The 22,097-nt window shown below is 47.0% G+C and overlaps 1 protein-coding gene across 3 annotated transcripts in view; it reads right to left on the minus strand.

Moving 5' to 3' along the window:
- The window catches only part of LOC119160781 (uncharacterized), an 83,369-nt gene that overhangs the window by 45,873 nt on the left and 15,399 nt on the right, over positions 1–22,097 (minus strand). For 2 of the 3 annotated variants that reach the window (XM_075889855.1, XM_075889854.1), the window contains exons 4-9: positions 17,557–17,741; positions 9,399–9,755; positions 8,387–8,601; positions 7,535–7,772; positions 5,105–5,326; positions 1,019–1,390 (exon numbers count right to left, since the gene is read on the minus strand). In XM_075889855.1, the coding sequence (XP_075745970.1) occupies positions 1,019–1,390; positions 5,105–5,326; positions 7,535–7,772; positions 8,387–8,601; positions 9,399–9,755; positions 17,557–17,741 (1,589 nt within the window). The remainder of the gene's footprint in view (positions 1–1,018; positions 1,391–5,104; positions 5,327–7,534; positions 7,773–8,386; positions 8,602–9,398; positions 9,756–17,556; positions 17,742–22,097) is intronic. The other variant, XM_075889856.1, reaches the window with a different exon arrangement.

A 22,097-nucleotide genomic window follows, 5' to 3' on the forward strand; every position in this document is an offset into this window, starting at 1 on the left:
AAGCTTGTTATGGCGGCTTATAAGATCTAAGTATAATGAATCTTAACATGTTATGTACTTGACAGGTTATCACTCGCATCTTACTTTAAGGGGGGACGCGGCTTTGGCAAATCAAGAAAGAACAAAACAATCTATCTTTTAAAAATCAAGTTTTCAGTTTCTGGAACCCTTTTTCTATCTGATTCCCAAATATCTACACTGACAACAGCACAGAAGTGCTTCGAAAAGTTTGTATCACCCTTCGGGTAAGTTTTTCTGTAAGTGGCGAGAAAACATCGATTTTCAAAAATTATACCTTCGCGAGGGAGCGGCCTGGAGCAGTCTTGGGCTCTTGGAGCAGACTCGGGCTGTAGCAGCAAGCACACTTGGGGTACAGTTTGACGCACTTGGTGCAGTGGTAGCATAACTGGTATAGATAGCCTCAACAGTTGCTTGGCAATCTCTTAAATTACATTTGCAGCTTGGCTGTCGAAAACGAAAAATAGCTGTCAAAATGAATCGGTGGAAGAAACCGGAACGCGAAGCAGAAATCTGCAGACCTGCCAGCAGAGAGTGTGGTGGCCAAGCATTGACTTTTCCAACGCAACTGAAAGCATATGCAACAGCGAACTGGCATTTGAAAACTTCGAGAGATCGCTACAAGATTACGAGACAAAAGTTGGAGATCTGTGTAGCATCAGTGCTCCGTGCCAAGAACCGAACTTGTAGCAACTATCTGTTTTCCCCCTCCCTCTACGAAGAATCAACAGGAGACCACGCTCATCGTGATGTATGTGCATCCTCTAAGCAATAGGAACCCCCCCCCCCCCCCTTTTGTTTGAAGCGGGGGAGTTCCCCAACTCTCATTGCTCTTCCTTTATAGCGAGGCAATGACCTCAATGCCTCTGTGGCAATGTGAGTAACCCGTGTTTACCTGCGAGTAAATGATGGTCTACTCTTATCTCAAGTTGTCAACATGTGTAGCTCTAGCCCCTGCACCACAGGGATAGCAAGCAATTGCAGTGGATATCACACATACCGTGATGCTGCATAGGTTGTGGTAGGGGTGCCTGGCCGGCGGCCCTCAGGAGATCTTCCTCCAGAAGGGCCCTCTCTGGCAAAGACGGGGGCACCACCAGTGGGCCTCCGTGGGCGCCCTGGTGTGCCCCCAGCTTGCTGAGCAGGCCTTGAAGGTGCTGCTGATCCTGCTGCTGGGGCAGGTTGAGTGTTGGCACTATCCCCAGTGGATGGTGAACCTGCTGAGACTGCTGCCGCTGCTGCTGCTGCTGTTCATGATGGTGATGGTGGTGGTGGTGGTGTTGCTGCTGAACACCCCTGTTGTGGCCACCCAAAACCACCTGCTTCAGGTCGGCTTCCAGTTCTTCCACGTTCTTGGCCTTGCCAGACAAGGCTGCACAGAACAACAGTCTCTCAACATCTGAACAAAGCTGGATGAACAACAGTGATGAAGACAGTTTCAAACACCATATTTGCGGGTAAGTAGTGTACATTCTAAGGGCTTGTTCTCTTTGTTAAACACAGTATTCACGAGATCTACCAAACAATCATGTCAAGAAAAGTATAGGGGTGTTATTAGAAGTACAGTAAAGCCTCGTTATAACAAAGTGGGATACAACGAAATAATGGATATAACGAAGCAATTATAATTCCCCTTGAAACTCCCATAGACACCCATGTATTTAAAAGATCGTTTAACGAGGTTTAACGCACGCTCACACAGCAACTAGAGCGAGCGTGCAAATCAGCCGGCCTCCCCTCTCCTGTAGAACTTGTTGACCCACCTGCGCATCTGCCCTTCTCCCTTTCAGCTCCGCACTGGGGCCTCATGCGCCACCGAGGCAATGGAGATTGTAGCTTTTTAAAGACGATAGTCTTTCTTGGGAAGCTTCGACGAAAAAATTTTGGTCTGTCTGTGCATTTGTCTGTTTGTCCGATAGCTCAAACAGCATTAAACGGCCAACCCCATCCGCAGCGCCCACCAATATTGCTCAAGGTTTAGCGTTCATAGTTGTGCGATTGTCAATTAAAAACGCAAATAATGCGCATATTTGAGGCGCCATAACATGTCTATGCTTTGTATGTTTGCCTCTATACTAGTCACACAAGTAACTCTAAGGACTGTAGCGTTTAATGCGCTGCGCTGACAGTGCAATGCGATGCTCAAGAAGGTGTTTCCAACGCTTTGCTGCGACGGCACGGTGGTGGCACTTGCCCGTCCTTTGCATTCTACACCTTATCACCTCCGAGACTGGCGCGCATCTTTCTCTGCGCTTGCGCACGCCTTCGTTTTCAAAGATAACTGCCAGATGGCGCTCGTGTCTAACGTGCCTAGATGCGCTTGTTCGCCTCCGTTACACGCTCGAAGCACTCTAACCAGCGCCTTCAGAATACCATTCACTGATTTTTTTTTGCACAGAACATCAAATAAACGTTTTGTTCACTCTTTCCAGACGCAAGAATATCGTCTTTCGACGACATTTACAGTGTAACACGTAGATTCGGGTCAATTTTTTCTTTGTCGTTCGCTGTGAAAGAGCAACACCACCTCTATCAATTTCCGCCACTGGACACGAGATGGACAATGGCAGCAGCAAACGTAAGCGCAAAAATATAACAATTGAGCAGAAGTTGGCAATGTTGAAAGCCTTCGAGTCTGGCATCAAGAAAAAAAAAGCAGCCGGAGATTTCGGCGATGTGTGGGTTCCGCGGGCGAACAGGCCCAGACGTGGGACGCTCTCTCTGACGCCAACGTTGTGCCCGACTACAACACTTTCTGCACGTACGTCGGTGCCGATGCTGACGCGGCGACAACCGAGGAGTTGTCAGATGTGAAAATTGTGCCCGTGGTGACGGGCATACAATGTGACAGTGGCAAATGTGTCGACACCCCCGAGCCTAATGTTCGCGAACACGACATAGCGACACTCTCGCAAGCGCTGGATGCGACAGACTTGCTATGCTGCTTCTTTGGTACTTACGATGACGGCAATGACGAACACGTAATAGCTGCTGCAGCTCAAAAAGCAGTCATCCACTAGAGGAAGAGTCGGCAAAAGTCCAAGAACAATTTTTCTTCGAGGTGATCTGTTAGCTGGTGTGCTGAATTCAGCGGAAATAAAGTGTGTTGTTCTTAATTATTTTGCTAGTTTTTTGCCTTCCGACGGCTGTATTAATCTGCGTGGAGGGCAGCTGTGATATTCGTTGGCGAGTAAATTCTCTCTTGCTGGCTAATTGTCGGTAGAAATGAATACTGGCTATAACGAACTAATGGTTATAACAAAGTAATTGCAACTACCCCTTTAACTTTGTTATAACAAGGTTTGACTAATTGCAATGTAAATGTGAAGAAAGAAAAGTGGACTAAAACGTAATTTGCCGTGGCCAGGTACAAACCTGCGACCTTCGAATAATGAGTCCGATGCTCTACTAAATAAGCTATCATGGTGGCTATTCCCTGTTTACATTGTATGGTATGTAGGTGCATTAAACATGAGGAAGCTTACTTGGGGCTAAGGATACAGTGACATTTAAGAAAAAACAGGCAAGTTACCTTTTACAGAGCACCAAAAGCAATGTCTTCAAGAAGCTAGGTAAGTTAGAGAAGAACGAATATACTGGTTGCAAAGCTATGTTAAAAATAAGCTTGCCATGTTGCAGATACCGATGCACTTACAAGATGCTACACGATCAACATTACAGACCTTATTCACAATTTTTTAAAATAAATTTCACCTTGAATGTCCGCACAAAAAAGTACGAATACAGTAAAATCTCGGTAGAACGAACTCTACGTTAACGAAATTTTAAAAAATCCCGCACCGACTGCTAATAGTTTCGATGTAAAATTATTTCACTACTACGTACGTCCAAATACCGAACTTCAACATAATGAATCCCAATTTAGTTCAGCATATTATTGACGCCTAAGTACTATGAACTCATGTTATAAAATCTGTCGCGACCACCGGAGTGGTGTGCAGCAAGCAGACGACACAGCGAACGGATGCTTTGCTTCTGTGAAGACGCGCAACGGTGCGGAGAGAAAAAACGAAAGTATGACTTTCTCTTTCTTTTTGTAGAAACGCCGACACGGTAGGTTTACAAACGCAGAGGTAAGGTGCGAGGGCAACACGTGAGGGCAAGGTCAGCGAGGCAGAGTGGGAGTTGCAGAGCAAGAAGCATGGGAGCGGAAAACCTGTGACAGCGAGGGAGCAGTAAACGAAACGAGATAAATTTTTTTTTAGCTCTTTTCTTGGGAAGAGAGGACTTCATGTGCTCTGGGAGGCCTTGTCAATCATGTTCGTCTTTTCAGCGATTACTTATTCAGTCCGCAAAGCACGTTGGTGGACACACTGCGGTGCTACTACAAGGAATTCATCTCTGCTTGCGACAAAGAAGCCGAAGCAGTTTTCCCGAAGGAGAAAGTAGAGAATGGAAGAGCTGGAGGCCTTCGCGCTGCAAAATTAGTGCTGCACGCATTAAAAAAAAAAATCAGATTTCTTTAAGCAAATGTGCATTTTTTGGTGTTCACTTGCACATTTGTTTTTATCATAAAAACGAGTTCAAGGACCCACTGTTGTAGAGGTAAGTCGTTTTGGTCAGTGAAAAATAAGTATCTATGGTTAACTTTTGTGGTTTCACTATAACAACCTTTCAAAATAGCGAACAAATTGCTGCGGTCCCCTGAAGTTCGTTATACCGAGATTTTACTTGTATAAAGAAGTTAGCACAGCGACTCACGCACAGAGTGACAACAGATTTTGCCACTTCTCCACAAAAAATCCTTCCATTTGTGCTGTTAAAGTCGCATTTCTACACCTGTTAACCGACAAAATTTCGTGGCCAAGATGGCTTGTGGGATCGTTTCTCATGAACATGCATATATCTACCAAACGTGAACAGTGAATGCAACAGCTTGGAATGCAATTTATGAAAATTCTGACGTTTTCATTTATGGTCAAGCTATATAAGCCGTGTCTTGCAAACACTGACATGATCTCAAATCAATTGCTGCTGTACGAAACATTCCTTGTATCTGCAGGGATGCAAGTCCCCGTGAATCTGCTGATTATTTCAACCAAAATCCCTGGCCCCCTTCCCTCACCGTGCTCCCGTAGCTGGGCAGTCTTTGCAGCATCACCGTTGAGCATGTGTGCCTCCACATTGATGTTGGCATCCATGAGGATATCCAGAATGTTCTTGGAAGAGCCCTCTCGGATGGGAGGCGACGGAGACATGCGGTCCGGTGGCAAGGCAGGGCTGATGGGCGTGAAGTAGGAGTCCGGTGTAGGCACCCGCAGCATGCCATCACTGCTAGTTACACCAGCTACAGAAGACCAGATTACGGGAGAACATTAGCTGTTCTGCTTGGCAGTGGCTTCACCAATGCATATTGGTACCATTCCTGGTTCAACATACAGTCTACCACATTGTACAAAATCTTGCTAATCTCCAGCTACCAATAAGAACCTCGCATCAAACATACTCTAGCGATTCTATATGGAGGAAAATACTGCATATATTCCAACTTTTTTTTTTTTTTCAAGAAAGTTAGAATTCAGTACGATCATAACATTAAGTTACTATAAAATCCATCAGCATTTAACTACAGTTTGAGATTTCACAGTTCCGAGTCTCAGGAAATAAAAGCAATAACTGTTCAAGGAAAACTCAACAGTTACATATTTCTGCAGTTGATATTGTGCCCAACTCTTCCAGCAATAGTTAGGCGGCATGTGTCAGTGAACCACTATAGCCGTGATGAGTTGTCAAAAGGGGCTCGACAGCAGTCTGCAAAGGGCTAAAGAACTAGGGCCACCTGACCACTGCCTTGTGGAGTAGAATGAACAGTTGAACCTCAGAGGTTCAACTGTTCAGAAGTTCTCTGTATAACCGCCGAGAACCTCAGAGGTCCTCTGCACAAGGGACATGCACCAAGAAGCAATTCTAGTCTTTCACAGGAGTATAAGTAGGGTACCATGCATGCATTTTCTCGTCAACAGCTACTTCCAAGATAGACAAATCGGTGTCTCCTATACCCAAATATCTTTTACATTAGTGTCGCTATTAATAGGGTTCGACTGCAACAGCGTAATCGGGCCTTGTTCACGCTGCCTTCTCAATTGCTAGTCTGCCTTCACTTTTTGGTAGACACCCATATCACAACCAGAGAAACGCACGTGTACATAACATTGGCTCTTTCCAACTATCTTAGTAGGCCTACTGCAAGCATAGTTGCGAAGGCGGCCTAATTCTTGCTTTGTAAATGGACGAAGTACCTACTATGCATTTCTAAACAACATGTGCGCATGCGTACTTGGTTTATGCAGTTGCTGTAAATTATCAACTATGCCCGTGCACTCTGTAAATGGGGTAAGAGAGGGGGGAGGGTGCCTTTAATCAAACAAACCGTTATGCGATTCATGCCCGACAAGATTCCTAATTTTGCCACGCAATATTACATATACTGCATGCATTTAGACGATCCTCTCGCAACATATTTGTTTAGGGTTTTTTTCCTGAAACAGTTTTATGCTCTGGCATATCTGTCGTAGAACATCTGCTTGCCATGCAGCAGTTCTGGCTTTGATTTCCACTCAGGTGAAAGATTATTTGCATTTATTTTGCATTTCCGTTCTTAGAAAATGCAGATTTATCGCCGAGAATTGTGGATGCCAACACAAACTGGAATTTGTGGGAAATAAACCCTTTATTGCTGTTGCCATAAAATAGTGGTTTCATGCTATCTTCAGGTCTACACCTGGCAACAACCTTTTCTGGCAGCACAACGATGGCAACACAGCCAAAGCCCGCACTTTTTTTCCTTATGCTGCCACAAGCGAAACTAAACGAAGATTTTTCACATTTTCTTGAATCTCATTTTCAAGATCATGCACGTAGATTTGCACGCAATAATTGCAATGATGGCCTCCACTTCAGCAGCAGCAGCTCTACAGCAGTGAAAGAGCTATTCTGCAAAGCGAAGAACTCCTGCGGGTGAGGGAAAAGATGGAAGAAAGCAGAAACAGAAAAATGAAGCAAGGGTGCTGTTTCTGACCCCATCAAGTTCTACAATAGTGAAATTTAATAAGTTCTGTAATGGTTCTATAATAAGTTTTGTAATGCTGTTCCATTTAATGGGAGGGAGTTACATTGACTAAGAAATGAACAGGAGTGCAGAATGCAAGTATGAAACCGATGTATGAGAGGCAGTTGTTCCATTTACCAGAAGTTCAGTTTATATTACTTCAGTTTACTCAGACGTCTAGTGCATTTAAGATATCTAGAACAGCATCCCAGTAGGAGCAACTTGCAGGATACGCACAGCAGAGAGGAAAGGAGGAGGGGGATGAGCCAGAAGAGGAAGGGCTGTCCAGCAGGCGAGAAGGGAGGCAGGCTTCAGGCAGAAGGCACAAGTCCTGTGCAGGGGGCGGAGCAGACTGGGCAGAGAGCAAGGAAGCATTGGGGGAAGATGGGGACAGGGAGGTGACAGCAGCACCACTTCCTTCCGAGGCAGCAACAGCGGCACAAGCACCTGAAGCGAGGATGCGCGAGGCTAGGTCGTTCTCCTGACGCTGCATGGACTGCTGATGGTGGCGGCGGTGGTGGTGATCTATACCATCGTCGTCGGCCTTCCCACTGAGGGCAGCCAGCAGGCCGCTGTCCAGAGGAGGCACCAGTGGCTGGTCTAGGGGCGGGCTCTCGCGTCTGAACCATTGCGAGAAGCGGCTGCCCCCGCTGAGGCCAAGGTCTCCATCAACCATACCATCTTCCTGCAAGAGGATAACCTCACTGAGTGTATGCTTTTAGAATGCACTTCCTCATGGCACTTAGCTAGCCACCTGTACGGCTGTGTCCACATTGGTGCAGAGCAAGCGAGCAGCCGGCTTTGCTCTGTGGGGCTACACCTCGTGGCAGTTGTGGGTTGGGTCATGGTGTGTCCAGGTGTATGCACAGCCTAATGCTAATAGATATGCCGATAAGCCTTCCACAAGTGACTACATTGAAAGGCACGCTTGTTGAACTGAATACGGACGCTCCCTCAGGGCGCTTTCGACATCTCGAATTAAAAAAAAATTACAAGTTTTGACTAGCAACATGCTCTTGTCTCAACACTCATCACCGCATCTTTTGGAATCGGCAAATTATCAACATAGTTGGGGGACTTGCCGTAACATTGTTTACCATCTCGCAAGTTTTTACAGGTTACTCAAACTTCCCCACTTACTTTCTAGCAAAGCAAATACCACAACACTCAAGTAGCTTCTCTGCACTCAGGCCTTGTTTTACAGGTAATTTGGAACTGTCCCACGTTTAACTGGCTAAAAAAAATGCCTCACTGATGAATGGACTTGAGCCTGGCCAAGATTGAAATAGGGGCACAAACCGAAAGAAAGCGAGGACACCAGTCAGGCTTGAAGATGTCGTTGAAATCGAAGCCATCCTGAGTGGGTAGGGCAGGCGGTGCAGCGCTGACACTGTCAGGCAGAGTGGGACTCGACATCAGCGGTGTCGACGTCTCTCCAGGCCCATCGCTCGAAGACTTGCTCGTGTCGGTCATGCAATTTGTGCCTGTGCTCGGTGACTCTCGGTCGTCATTTTCTGTTGACAAGGTAGTTGCCCAGCACAAAAGTCACACTCACTTTGAATTTACGAGAAGCCTGCCAACTATGATGCAAAGAAGTCGTGCAGAGTGAAAACTAAGCAAGCTTTACACTTACGAAATTCGAAAACTTGAAGCCCTTATTTTAACATTCCTACACAGCATACGAACCATTACCAAAGTTGAAAAAATTGTTTTCGTACTGCTTTGTTGAGACATTTTCTTATGGCCCGGTATGTGTAAAGAAATGTTTGCGACAATACAATACCCCAGTGGCAGATAAAATGAAGCAAACTCGATTTCACCTTCTCTAGCATCTAGCTTCAACAGCAATGCGCTACGTCAAGGACACAAGAATGAACGCTACAGGAAAGCTGCATGCACATCATCTGATGATCTTCTCAATTGTTTGAGATAACACTCCTCAATAACTTTTTAGCTCTGCTTGCAACATTAAACAGGTGCTAGAAATGCATTCAAGGCAATAGCTTTTTTAGGGAATACCGAAAAAATTGCGTTTAGGAAAGTCTTCATTGCAGGTTTAGTCTTCATTCCTAGCAGTATTATAGTGGAGAACGACGATATCGAAACACCCTTTGTGCAATAAAAGAAGTTTTTTTAAATAGATCTGTGGACTGGCCAAGACAATCATTGGAGAAGAGAAGAACACTTTTACAGCTGTGCATTACCTCGACTAGTCAACAGCAGTGAATGTGTAAAGTGCATGCACATGCTGGGCTCACCTACCGAAAGTAAAAGGTCAAGCGAATAGAGAAAGCAGGAAAAACAAGCTCACTCTTGAGAGAAGATGCTGCAGATACTGAAACAGCAGGCACGGAGTTGGTGTTGGTTGTTCCAGCAGAACTCTTCGACGATGTTGTGACTGTCGTCTGCTGCTGCTGCTGCTGTTGGTCCTGTTTGTTGTTGTCCTGATCGGGAGAACGGCGCTCTGGGCCGTTTTGCTGCTTGCGGTTGGCGAGTTCGCGGTTACGGCGCATACGACGGGCGGATGAAGACGAAGTCCCACGCGTGGGTCGGTTGCCGGCGTCGGGGTCTTCCTCGAAGCCCACCAGCTCGATGGTGTCGTGCTGGCTGGTCGGGCCACCCACAAACCATTCGGGCTCTTCCTCCTCCTCGATGCGTTCATCACGACCTAAGAGCAAGACAATAATGGCACATGAAGAGTGACAATCGTGCAGCAGTAGCGATGTATAAATTAAAGCAAGCCCATCACCAATCGTGCAAGGTTGGGTTAGGTATGACCTGCTCAAACCGAAAAGACACTCCACAAACACAGCCAACTTTCAAAGCTTATTCTCACCACCAAATGGGCACTTTCAAACATCAAAAAAAGATAGCTTGCGCCAAAAATCCAGCAATTTGAATTTGAATGATTATTACGGTATTCGAATTAGCTTAGAATCGAATTTAAATTGTAGGAAATGTTGAAGTATTTAAAATAAACCAAGACAAACCACATGTCACCTCCCTGTAAAGGTGGTTTCACTGAAATGAAGGGGTACTGTGCCATGAATATCGGGGAAAATGCACTGTCACGGACGGCCATTTTTGGCGGCCCCGCGTCACTGCAATTAACGGGCGCCGTACTCCCCCACTGACCGTGGGAACAACGGGCGCATAAAAGAGAGCCGAGAAGTGCGGAATGGGGTGCTCTTCTTCGAACGTCGCCGCCGACGTTTCATCCTTTTGTAACTGCGGCGGCGTCTGCAAGGTCGTGGAAGGCCGCGATGTACCCCGAACAAGGATTAGACTACGGGACGCACCGGCTGAGAGCCAAACAGTCTGACCGTTTCCCACCGGGGAAACCGTGGGAAAATCTCTGGTGGCCAAGTCGCATGACAACACCGCAACAGGTTGTCACTCTCGCTAGTTGAGGGCCCTCACCTAATTAAAAAGGGGTAGGGTCTATTTTTTGGGGCGGAGTTTCCATCAATGAAACGCGCATGATTGGACCCATGTACAGGTCTCTTGTCCCCAAGGAAGAGAGCGAGGAGACACGAGGGGGATTTAAGCGCAGGATTTTGCCCTGCTAGGCAGACTAGTCGCTGACCAACATGGTGTAGAAACAGATCAACAAGTATCTTTTCTAGAAGTATTTAGTGTGGCTCTGTATCGGCTGGCCCCCTAAACTTAGCCGTTCGTCTAGTTGTGACGCGATATTAACGTCTGCAACGTAGACATCGGGACTTCGCCTCGAGTTAGCTCAACCTGCCCGAAGTCACCTGCAAGCACTAGCCTCCCGGAGCCACCAGCGTTGCAACACCGCCGACATCCCAGTCGTGCCAGAACTCTCTTCGACTTCTCGCATCCGATCATCGGGGACGCAATGCTGCCGGTCATCACACGTATGCCTTCACCCGTTTATATCTTCAAACTTTCTCCTCCGTAGTTCTCTCTCGTAAGCTGATTTATTGTTTCTTTATATGTATTTTTTGTTGTATCAAGTGTTGATGTATTTTGTTAGTTGTATTGAAGTGTTATACTAGATCCCGTGTGCTGCGATATCACTAAAGTAAAGTTTGTTTTGTTTTCTCCCGTCTCTGATCTCTTCACTGTCTCTGCTTGCGTGCGGAACGAACTAACCTGCTGTCATTCCCGTCGCCGACTTCGCGCTGGCGACGCTAGAGTGGCAGCTTGTAACATGCACACTGCCACAAAGCCCCACTTCAAGGTTAAATGAACATATCAGCCTCACATCTATTCATAATTTTTTAAAATTTAAAAGTAGGAACCGCTACGCATTGTTCTGAGCAATCCTTGGCAATGGGCATAGAGTTACCTAATATACACTAGAGGGAACTCTGGCGCTAGTGTCTATGGGAGCTGCACCGCACGGCGCTTCAGCGGGCATGGGAATGACTGGTAGTGCACACATTTGTCTTATTTTCGTACTTCTGGCCCGCTTCTGGCTCTATGTGTGTTCGTGTGGCTTGGAACATTTTTTTTTTTTTTCACAAGAAAAAAAGTTAGCAAATGTTCAGCGTTTGCGCTTCACAACCTTATTCTTTGAGGCTTACCATTTCGAATCGGGTCAGAAAGTTCAAAAGTGTGTCCTTTTCTTCAAAACAATACCGTAACCAGGACTAAACAAAGCTGCAAGTACGATTTGCCACCCGCAAGAATGAAGACTAGGCAAATGTGTGTACCAACATTACCATGGTCGCTGAACGATCGCAGCGCCAGAGTCCCCTCTAGTTAATTTTAGGAAACTATGGCAGTGGGGTCTGACGAGCTTGACTGTGGGGTCCGCTGCTGATGCGTAAAATGCCCACCCGAGTTTTTGAGGAGCCAGCGAGCTATGTGCTCCGTTTCTTGGGAAGAAGCACGTTGCTATGAGTGCTCTAGCGCAATGTTCTTTCCCGCAAATTTCGAGGTTCATCGCGGCCTCAGCGAAGTTAGGCCTAGTGACGACTGATTGCGCGCCACGTTGTTTATGAGCACAGCAGACCACGATCTGATCAGGCACCTGTTTGCAGCTCATAATTTAAAGGGACCCGCAACCAATATTTATGGTACCCATTTTCTTGACTGCAACAGAAAGCTTACGGGTCTGACCTTGTCATGGTAATGCGGAAAACGCCATAGAAATTTTATAATCAGAATTTTTGATTTGCAGCGATTATGCAGTCTTAAGGAAGACATGCTGCAAACCATCTGCAAACAGTGCATGTGATCGCAATAGCAATTATATGCCATTGTAACGCCAGCAGTGATGAAAAGTGAAACCCTAAGTACAGACACTTATGTGTATGTCAAGCCTGCAGTTCCGCGACCACTGCTTTCTAACGTGCTAAATTATTTTACAGGAGTTGCAGCACTTTCTTGGGGCTTCTTATGCAAGTACTTTTGGCTGCACACAGGTTGTTTGTTTGACTTAAGCAAGTCTTCGAAATCGAAACGATGCGTTTCCATGTGATCAACAATTCACGCATGGTACTTCATGCGCTGCCATAGTTGGAAGGCATTGATATGTCATCGCTAGACAACTTGAGCCAGTTAAAAGAACGAATTCTGGCTCGCGTGCATACACAAATTTCAGACCCTTATCAAGTAGCGCCAGAGCGACATGCTTCGACGGACGACAGCGGTAGCAACGAATCCGACGGACTGCCACCATCACCACCAGCAGCAGGCATGAGTGATAGCAAGTCTTGATACAGCAGTATGTCGATGGCATTTCGCGTGCCGAAGCGATCGCATTCACAAACTCGCGTGCTTCTTCCAACGCGCCCGACGCGACAGAAATCTCGCTACTCTGGAAATGCCGCGCGCATGCGCAATTGCACTCGTTTCCCTGTGGAGGCCATGAAAGCAGCGCCTATTTTCACATTCAACTTCTTTTACGTTGGGTGCATAGAAACAAACCAAAATGAACAATTACATATTCAAAATTTAAGCACTTATTCTGGTGCGCTTTAAGTAATCACAGTGAAGTTATTAGGACTTCATTTTTGTGGTTCATGGCTCTTGCGCTAGGAGCGCGACATGCCAGTTTTGGTACTTTGGAACACGATTTAAAAATATGAATCTTACACAGCTCGCGAAAAGTATGAAGTCACCTGTCACCATAATTCACGCCCTTTTCCTTTCCACCAAAACCTAATCACCCATTCTGGCTAGTTCTGGGTCCCTTAAAGTGCCATTATATTCTAATCGATCGTCAAGCCGTGAACAAACACGTCACGATGCAGTGATTTTCGACAGCCGTGTCCTTGTGACCCACAAGCAACAGACGATTTCCCAGAGCGAGCATTCGGCCAATTGCAAGGCGTGCTGGGCAATGAGACGTCTCCCGCTACCGACCGCCAAAGAGAGGGAAGGCCTGTCAACCCTTTTCCTCAGTTCCCCGCTTGTCAGTGTCTCAACCACTCTCCACACAGACTCGTGCTGGGGCCCGGAAGTAAGAAATGCTACAACCTGTTCCTAATTACTGATTAATTTCATTTATTACTAATTGCAAACTGCATACACTCATGCTGCCTGTGTAAAATCACTACACAAAATTATAACACATGGTTTAGACACTCGCAACGTTCGACACAGGGCACATAAAGTAAACACACGAGGACAAACACACCATAAAGTTATTAGTTAACGAAACCGCACAATGTCTCAACGCACTGCCTCCCATCCCTCGAAGCTCGTCTAAATAAAATATTTGAAGATCGTCTCACGAAAGGACCATGTTGACGAGGGCCTCTGAGCCAGCTGTTCGAGTCTGCTCTCAGGGCTTCTTCCCGAGGTCACTGTCAAATTCGTCAAGGTCTTCATCTTCGTCATTATCGCCCTCGTCTCTCTGTCATTCTCATCTTAGTCTTTCATAACGTCCCAATCACTCGCCTCCTCGTCTGCCGTCCCCAACTTTCATTCCTCGTCATACCGTCCCTGCCCCAGTCATCATCTCGATCGACTCATCGCTATCTCTTCGCACCGTTATCTTCCTTTTCCATTCAGCCTGCCTGCCATCTCGATCTCATCGCGCCGTCTTCCCCGATTGCAGTTCCGCGGTCTCTTTTCGTAAGACACGACTTTGCCCCTCCGTGGCACCTAACCAATTGCCACTGTTGATGCGACATATATCAGTCAGTCGGTGTGTGCTTGCTTCAACGACTGCCCCCGCAGCCCACGGCAGTGAAAAGCCCTCTCTCAAACAAAGTAAAGCAAATAATGCATGAACGCCAAATTTAAAGAGAAACGGCAAGCTGTCTTACGAAACGTGAAATATGGGCAACCAGGAGTCCCAAAGCTCAGACAAAGCACACCGCCTGCAGTGGCAGACGTGCAGAGTTTTGAGTGCTGCGCTGAAAAGTCCCTGGCCGCCCCAATTGCTCCAGTCTCCGGTGCCCGACGTCCCGATGACCAGATCGAATTTATAGACACCTCCAACCCGGTGTCTCCCGCACAATTCTCCACACCCGCCGCCTCTTCGTCCTTCAATGCCACAGGCAGTCATCTGGGCAGAACGCAGCAGTAAGAACGGGAGCCGCGGAGGCTGACCGAATGTCATGCCGGGCCTGGCACAGGCGCTACAGCTGGGTCGCATGTACACAACCAAGAGGCGCTCTGCTGCCCTCCTGCCACAAATCTGAAGGGCACACACGGTGCATAGGTGCTATAGTGTCCATATAGACAACAAGGCGCCACCCGGTCCTGGTGTTTGCGTTGCGCGGTGGGCCCGCGAAAACCGCCGACAGCATCCTTCTAGGAACTCAACTCCTGGGCGCGCATTTGTTACCCAGAGAGTTTTCTTTCCTTTTTTCCCCCACTGCGTGGGTTGAAGAAATGAACAAAAACATCCCGAAAGGCCCGAGATTCGGTCCGCGTTTGCGTGGACGTCACAGCAATATGGTGAATGCGGGCAATCTGAGGCTTCGCAACATCGCTCACATATCTGCTTTTTGCGCAGTTCTTTCTGAATGAAGAAGCCAGCTGAAGCTGGGAATTAGAACACAGGTAAATGCTTTTGCCGATGAGCCCAAGAAGCTACCGTATTTTTGCGCGTATAACCCGCCCCTGCATATGATTCGCACCCCCACTTTCATCTCACCGAGAAAGAAAAATCCTCGCGTATTGCCCGCACATTTGATATACAGGAAAGACTGCAAAAGCTACTGTTCAAGCAACATAGCACATATGTAGACGGGAAAAGCTTTATTTAGCAAGCAGAATACGTTGTCTGCAAGGTCAGTCACAATTCACTCGCTGTCGCTGCTCTCGCTAGAGCTATCACTTGAGCCGCAGTCCTCACTGTTATGAACAAGGTCATCTTCGGTTCCATCCATGTTTGTGATGCAGCATTTCTTGAAACTTTTTCGCACCATCTCACCTGGAATGGCCTTCCATGCCTCGACAATCCACTTGCAGAATAGGGCAGTATTAGGCCTTCGGACTCGTCCTGTCGGCGTCAAGTCGTAGCAGCCTTCGGCCATCCACTCGGCATAATAGCGCTTGACATGCGCTTTGAAGGGCTTGTTAAGCGACACATTTAGAGGCTGCAACATTGACGTCATTCAACCGGGTATAACAACTAAGTCAGTGCAGTTGCGTGAAAGGCGGTCCTTCACATCCTCAGTTGTGTGGCCGCGGAACGAGTCAAGAACGAGCATGGACCTCTTTGCGAGCATTGCACCGGGCCTCTTCTCACATACCGTCTTGACCCAGTCTACGAACAAGTCACTGTTCATCTACGCGTTCTCGTGTGCGCGCACAACCACACCGGCAGGCAAATGAACTTTTGGTAGAGTTTTCCTTTTCAAGATGACGTACGATCGCAGTTGCGTGCCGTCGGCGAGGGCACAAAGCAAGACTGTGATGCGCAGTTTCGTGTTCCCGCTGGTCAGGGTGTTCCCCCCGGTCAGCACGCTCACCGAACTGCGGCCCGTCTTCACAATCGTGTCCAACGGCATTTCAAAATAAACAGGAGTTTCATTCGCATTGCCGATTTGCGAGAAAATGTAATTTGCAGACCAATTGCATATCTTTGGTACTTGAGTAGCTTCTTCTCATAAGAAGCCGGCAAGCGTTGACATATTGTAGTCCGCCGGCTGATTGAGAGCCCTCGCCGCTTCATAAAGCAGTGCAGCCATCCGCGGCTCGCACGGAACTCGTGAGGTAGGCCTAGCTCCCTTGAAAGTCGCCGGGCTTCCACTTGGGCCATCTCGGTCGATACGGCGTGACCCCTGCTTCTCACATCTTCGATGAACTTTACTAGCTCTGCCTCCAGCTCAGGGTAGGCACCGGTCTTGGGGCCACGAAACGACCTACGGTCGCGGCGAGCGGCTTGTAGGCTCTCTTTCTCCACAGTCGCACGCAGGACTCGTCCACATCATGCCGTCTTCCCGCTTCGCGATTTCCGAATTCCTCGGCGACGTAATGATCTTAAGCTTTTGCTGTGCCGTGAAGGCCTGCCGTCGTACGCTACTCATGGCGACAGAACAGATCGACTTAGGCTTGGCGAACGGGTCGAGATGTGGAGAACTAGCGGTATCGGCGAGGTAAAGAGCGCTCACACTCGGCGACAACTTGACAGCACTACCCCTGCTAGTACACTGTAACAGCACCCTGGAAACAACAGAACCGAAATCCATGCCTGCTACCGCGTCAAAAAGTAGTACATTAATTTACTGATAATATCTCTATAGGCACTATAATATCTCATTTGCCTTGCTGAAATAAATACTGCTTTATTTATTACGGAACTTACTTCAATTATTATGGAACTTTCTTAGACAGCACCACCTTTTCGGCAAGCCCTTTCCAAAAGGGAACATGGCGTCCGTGACATAGGAACATGTGGAGGGTCACTGAGCGGCCGCGTTGTTGTGTGACAGTGAGATTTTACACTGAACAATCGAATTGTCTCTCCCCAAATGTTTTTCTAAACGCTTCAACGATGCAAGCAAGCGAAACCAAAATTGGCCGCGAGCTGCCGTCCTACTTGCAGAGCAACACGAATTTGCGGAAACCGCCTCCGTAGCCTTACTGTTAAGAGGCTTCACAGCACAACACGCATTGCTGTGAAGCAGCACTATAGGAAAAAACCCCGCGTATTATCTGCACTTCCACTTTGCCACTGAAATTTTTGGGTTTTTGGTGCGGGTTATACGCGCAAAATACGGTAGCTTTCGAATGTAGCATCACAAAGCTAAATTTTTTTTTAAAATAGCTGTTTTCTCGCAATTCCCGAAATAATTTTTTGCCACCTAGGAGGGTGAAACAAACTTTTTGAAGCATGCGCAGTTCTCAGTGTAGATATTTTGGAATCTGATAAATAAGTTCCAAAAACTGAAAACTGGCTTGAAGAAAAAAAACAATATTTTTTTGCCATTTTTCATGATACAAAAGGATACAAAAGAGGCGTCCCCCATTAATATGACATTTCCGCACACAGTCTTTCAGTAAACTGTAAAACTGGGAAGTTTACGTTTGCTCACCCCTTCGCCGGTCACCGTAGCGGTTGGAATGGCCACCCCCGCCACCACTTGAGTGGCCAGAGTCGTCAAACCGCCGCCCTCCGTATCCATATTCGCGGTCTCTGTTCTCACGATCCCAGTCCCGCTGGTCTCGTAGGATTCGACCGCTACCTATGCGCCGGCTGGTGGGCTCCCTATGAAGCAGTCTGCATAGCAACAGAGACAAAGTCATTGAAACCACAACTGGCCTCACCTATGGTACTGTTAAACGACTACGAGGTTTGCATTTTGATGTGATCTGCAACAAAATTTTACTGTTCAAAATACACTCAAACCTTGTTATAACAAAGTCGTATATGCCATGAAAATACTTTGCCATATATTTAAATTCGTTATAAAAAATTTTTTATAGCCCTATGGCAAAGCTATTGGTCACTTCGATAAAACAGATACATCATTATATCGAAATTCGTTATATCAAAATTTGAGTGCATTTGAACGTCCCGAAAATAAACACAACTTCAAAACATAAAATATTTACTTAACAAAATAAAAATAAATGCAATGCTAAAAATGAAATAGCAGTGCTTCTGAATGATGCACTTAAGCTTAATTCTCCTCGTGAACTTTTGTCTATCGAAAGGTGAACAGTCGTCACCATAGGCAGACTGCTTTAGAACAGTTAATTTGTGTGCAGACTAGAAAAAGTACTGCTTCTACAGTACTTGACAGAATGTAACGCGCACCCGATGTCGACGATCAGAAAAAAAGGCAGATGTTTTCTTCACCCTCAAAGAAAATGAAGTTAAGGTAGAAGTCTTAATGAGTCATGTTCACATCTGTGTTCGTCCCATTTTCTCCCTAGCATGGTTTCAGGTGGCCGCCTAAGCACGTCAACAGACACTGGTCGCATCCGTCGGCGTGGGACTACACATTGCTTGCGTTTCGCTACCATAGCATCGCTGTGCCGAGCGCGTCAGCTCAAGCAAGGGAGATGTGTGCATCACGTTCCAATCTGAACAACCCTATCTCAATGGGCACAGCCTTACACTGAACACACTCTGGCATTTACGAAGTGTCCAATTCTTGCTGGCAGTTCCCTCCCATCCCCGAGTCAGTTTTGGATATGCCTCAACTGCCGGGGGATTTGAGGAACGTATCTTGACAAGCTCTGTCTAAACGGAGTTTATTGAGAATGCCTGCAAACTCATCGAGGTTTAGATATTTTCCTATTTTCGGACCGTCGAAACTTCACTGCATGGAGGTGTGCAGCTTAAGATCTTCCTTTGTTAGCACGTCTCGCGGACACACAGGCTTCAGGCACAGACAACAGATGCGATGTAGCCACCCTTAACACGAGAAATAACTTTCCCTTGATACGAGCTTTCATAAGTGCACCATTTCCACTTCGCTGGGAACAAACTTTATGCAGACAGGCACTTGACATGAAATGCCCCTGCGCAGCGCAGCTGCAAAATTCTTCCATCACCTTTTTGTAACAACGCTGTCACTACGTCTACAATGTTTGGTGTGAACGTGGTGTAGGTTTCGTTTGCGATGGAGCCATTTTGCCATGCTTTTCAAATAATGTCACGGCACCACAAAATTAGCCTCCAATATAAAATTCGCTAGTATCGCCTTAGAAACAGCAAGATAGTGAAACCTTGTCAAACTGTACCTGCTCGAATAGTAGTTTCGTTTTAAAGGTAGCAAAAGTCAAATACTAGACTGCGACCATTGAACATAACAAATTTTGTATCCGTATAAAGCGTGCCAGAATATCGCGTATGTATCAATATGTTGTTTTTGCAATTTTCGCTGCGAAATCACCATGGCATGTTGTCCCCCGCTGGGCGTACGTACAGAACAGCAAGCTCCAGAGATCAAAACATGCCCCACTTGTGTTTGAGTTGATGATGATGGCGGCTTTGTTACATGGCCTCCGAAAGCTCAGCACTTGTCCAGCTAAGGCTTCTGATGTTGTCCACATGGCGGCGCTTTGCACAAGCTGTGTGCGCTTGCTTTGCTTTCTTCTTTGTTCCTTTGGCGACATGCCTAAGTGTTCTCTGGCTGTGCTGTGCTGTACGCGAGAGCTGCAGAGGCTGCGGGAGCGTCCTTGTTCATGAGTTGTGTATGTGTACTTGTGCTGCTTCGTACTTGCAACATGCCGAAACTAGAACAGAAACACCGAGTGGTGAAAATAGAGGAGGAATCGGACATACTTTGTGCTATTGATGTGGCGTGGGTGTGAATATGAATTTTCTAATGTTACGAACTTATTTGCAAGTGCAAATTTCTTTTGGGTAAGCCATAGTACCACTAAGCACATAGTTCCTTTGCGTTCCTGTCATCTACGGTTTCATAAGGTTCCACAGTACGGGGCTTTTTGCAGTGCACACTTATCTGGCGTCAGCAAAATTCATGTGCGGGAAAACATCGGACCTCTCCAACAGTAATTGACATCAACCCACACAGCTGCTGCGGTAAAAACTACTTGCAGCCGCGAAGTAGGAAAGAGCAATCTACTAAGCAAAAACTTCCAACCAGAAGAACACTACATCGTCTGCTACATCCGTTGGGCTTCCAAAGAAGTTCAAGGATCATGCGACTGTGAAGACAGTCTTTTCCTCTCACGTGTAAATAAGTGCTGTTAACATCCCTTTGGTGGTACCAAGTCGTGAAAATAAACACAATGCGACCTCCGCACTGCTTAACTAGGAAGCCAAAATTACCAGCACCCCTGTGATGCTGCATTAGCCTAGGCAAAAGAAATGCCTTTGCGTTTTCATCTTATAAGGATACCGTATACACGCGTGTAAGGGCCGCATCCCGTTTTTAAGAAGCACATATTCAAAAAAAAAAAAGTTGTGTGTAAGGGCCGCATCCGCACTTTCCTTGACCCATGCGTATTCAAAATGCGCGCGCGTGTGTGTGAGGTACTAGGCGTTGTCAGTAGATGGCGTTAGGGAACGCAATTCTCATCATCACCATATAGTACATCATTAGAATAATTTGTTGGTTTTCTTCATGCTAATATGTTCATGAAGTTGGCTATGAAAATTTTTAATTTTTTCAGTAGTGTTCATACACCCGCCAACTAAAGGTTAAAGCAGGATTTTATATTTAACTTCTGACACTTCTGTACAAACGCGCTATCCATATCGGCATTAGCATCACCAACTTTGGTATTTGTGCGTTGTTTGGTCATTGTGCTGTTCAGCCTGCCATATGCTCGAGTTTTGCGCACCGTTGAATGACTCTGGGACTCCAGCTAGTTTTCTGCGGGGCGTTTACGTTTTCGCACGATGGGCAAGCAGCTGAATAGCTATACAGCTGGCTATAAGTTGAAGGTGATCGAGTTTGCCCTCGAGCACGGGAAACGGGCCGCCGGCAGAAAATTCGACGTTGACGAGAAGTGTGTTCGACGTTGGTGCGCCCAGAAGAAAGCCTTGCAGAACACCAATATCAAAAAGCGCGCTTTCCGAGGAAAACAGTGCAAGTATCCCGATTTGGAAGAGGAGTTGCTCCGCTATGTGACTGAGGTGCGGAACGATGGTTTTGCGCTCACTACAGACATGCTGCGCATGAAGGCACTAGCCTTGGCACGTGCGAAAAATATACCGGCCGGGGATTTCAAGGCTAGTGCTGGCTGGGTGCGAAGGTTTGTGAAAAGAAAGGGACTCTCTTTTCGGCGAAGGACCACGCTGTGCCAGCGGCTGCCAGAAGACTATACCGACAAGGTGCTTAGTTTTCACAAGCATGTCATCGGCCTGCGCCATCAGCACAGTTATTTGTTGTCGCAAATAGCGAACGCTGATCAAACCCCTGTGTGGTTTGACTCTCCCGAGAACTACACAGTCGAAGTAAAAGGCAAGAAGAGTGTCGCCGTGCGGAGCACCGGCGCTGAGCGCCAATGCTGCACCGCGATGCTTTGTGTGACCGCGGACGGGCGGAAGCTACCCCCGTACGTTGTTTTGAAAAGGAAAAGAATTCCCAACGAAGTTTTCCCCAAGGGCATCATAGTTAGAGCCCAAGAGAAGGGATGGATGAACGATGATTTGGTGCTAGACTGGGTGAAAAGTGTTTGGCAGAACAGACCGGGAGCTTTGTTGGCCAAACATTCACTTTTAGTATTGGATAGTTTCCGCGGCCACCTTACCTATAAGGTGAAGGAGCAGCTGCGCCGTGTCGGCACAGACATGGCCGTGATTCCAGGTGGCCTCACAGGAATGTTGCAACCATTGGATGTGAGCGTGAATCGACCATTCAAAGTTGAATTCCGAAGACTCTACACGGAATGGATGGCAACCGGCAACCATGAGCACACGCCGACCGGACGGCTGAAGAGGGCCCCGCTTGCTACTGTTCTCGGTTGGATATTGTCGGCGTGGAGCTCGGTGTCGACGGACATTGTGTCCCGAAGTTTTAAGGTCACTGGGATATCCCACAGCCTGGATGGCACCGAAGATGACTGTTTGTGGAATGATGGTGCTCCGCAACACACTATCTCCGACTCCGAGTTAGAGGACTCGTCGAGTGACGACGATTAAGCGCACACGCGG

This window comes from Rhipicephalus microplus, chromosome 3 (genome assembly GCF_043290135.1).
Source record: "Rhipicephalus microplus isolate Deutch F79 chromosome 3, USDA_Rmic, whole genome shotgun sequence".
In the NCBI taxonomy this organism is placed as follows: Eukaryota; Metazoa; Arthropoda; class Arachnida; order Ixodida; family Ixodidae; genus Rhipicephalus; species Rhipicephalus microplus.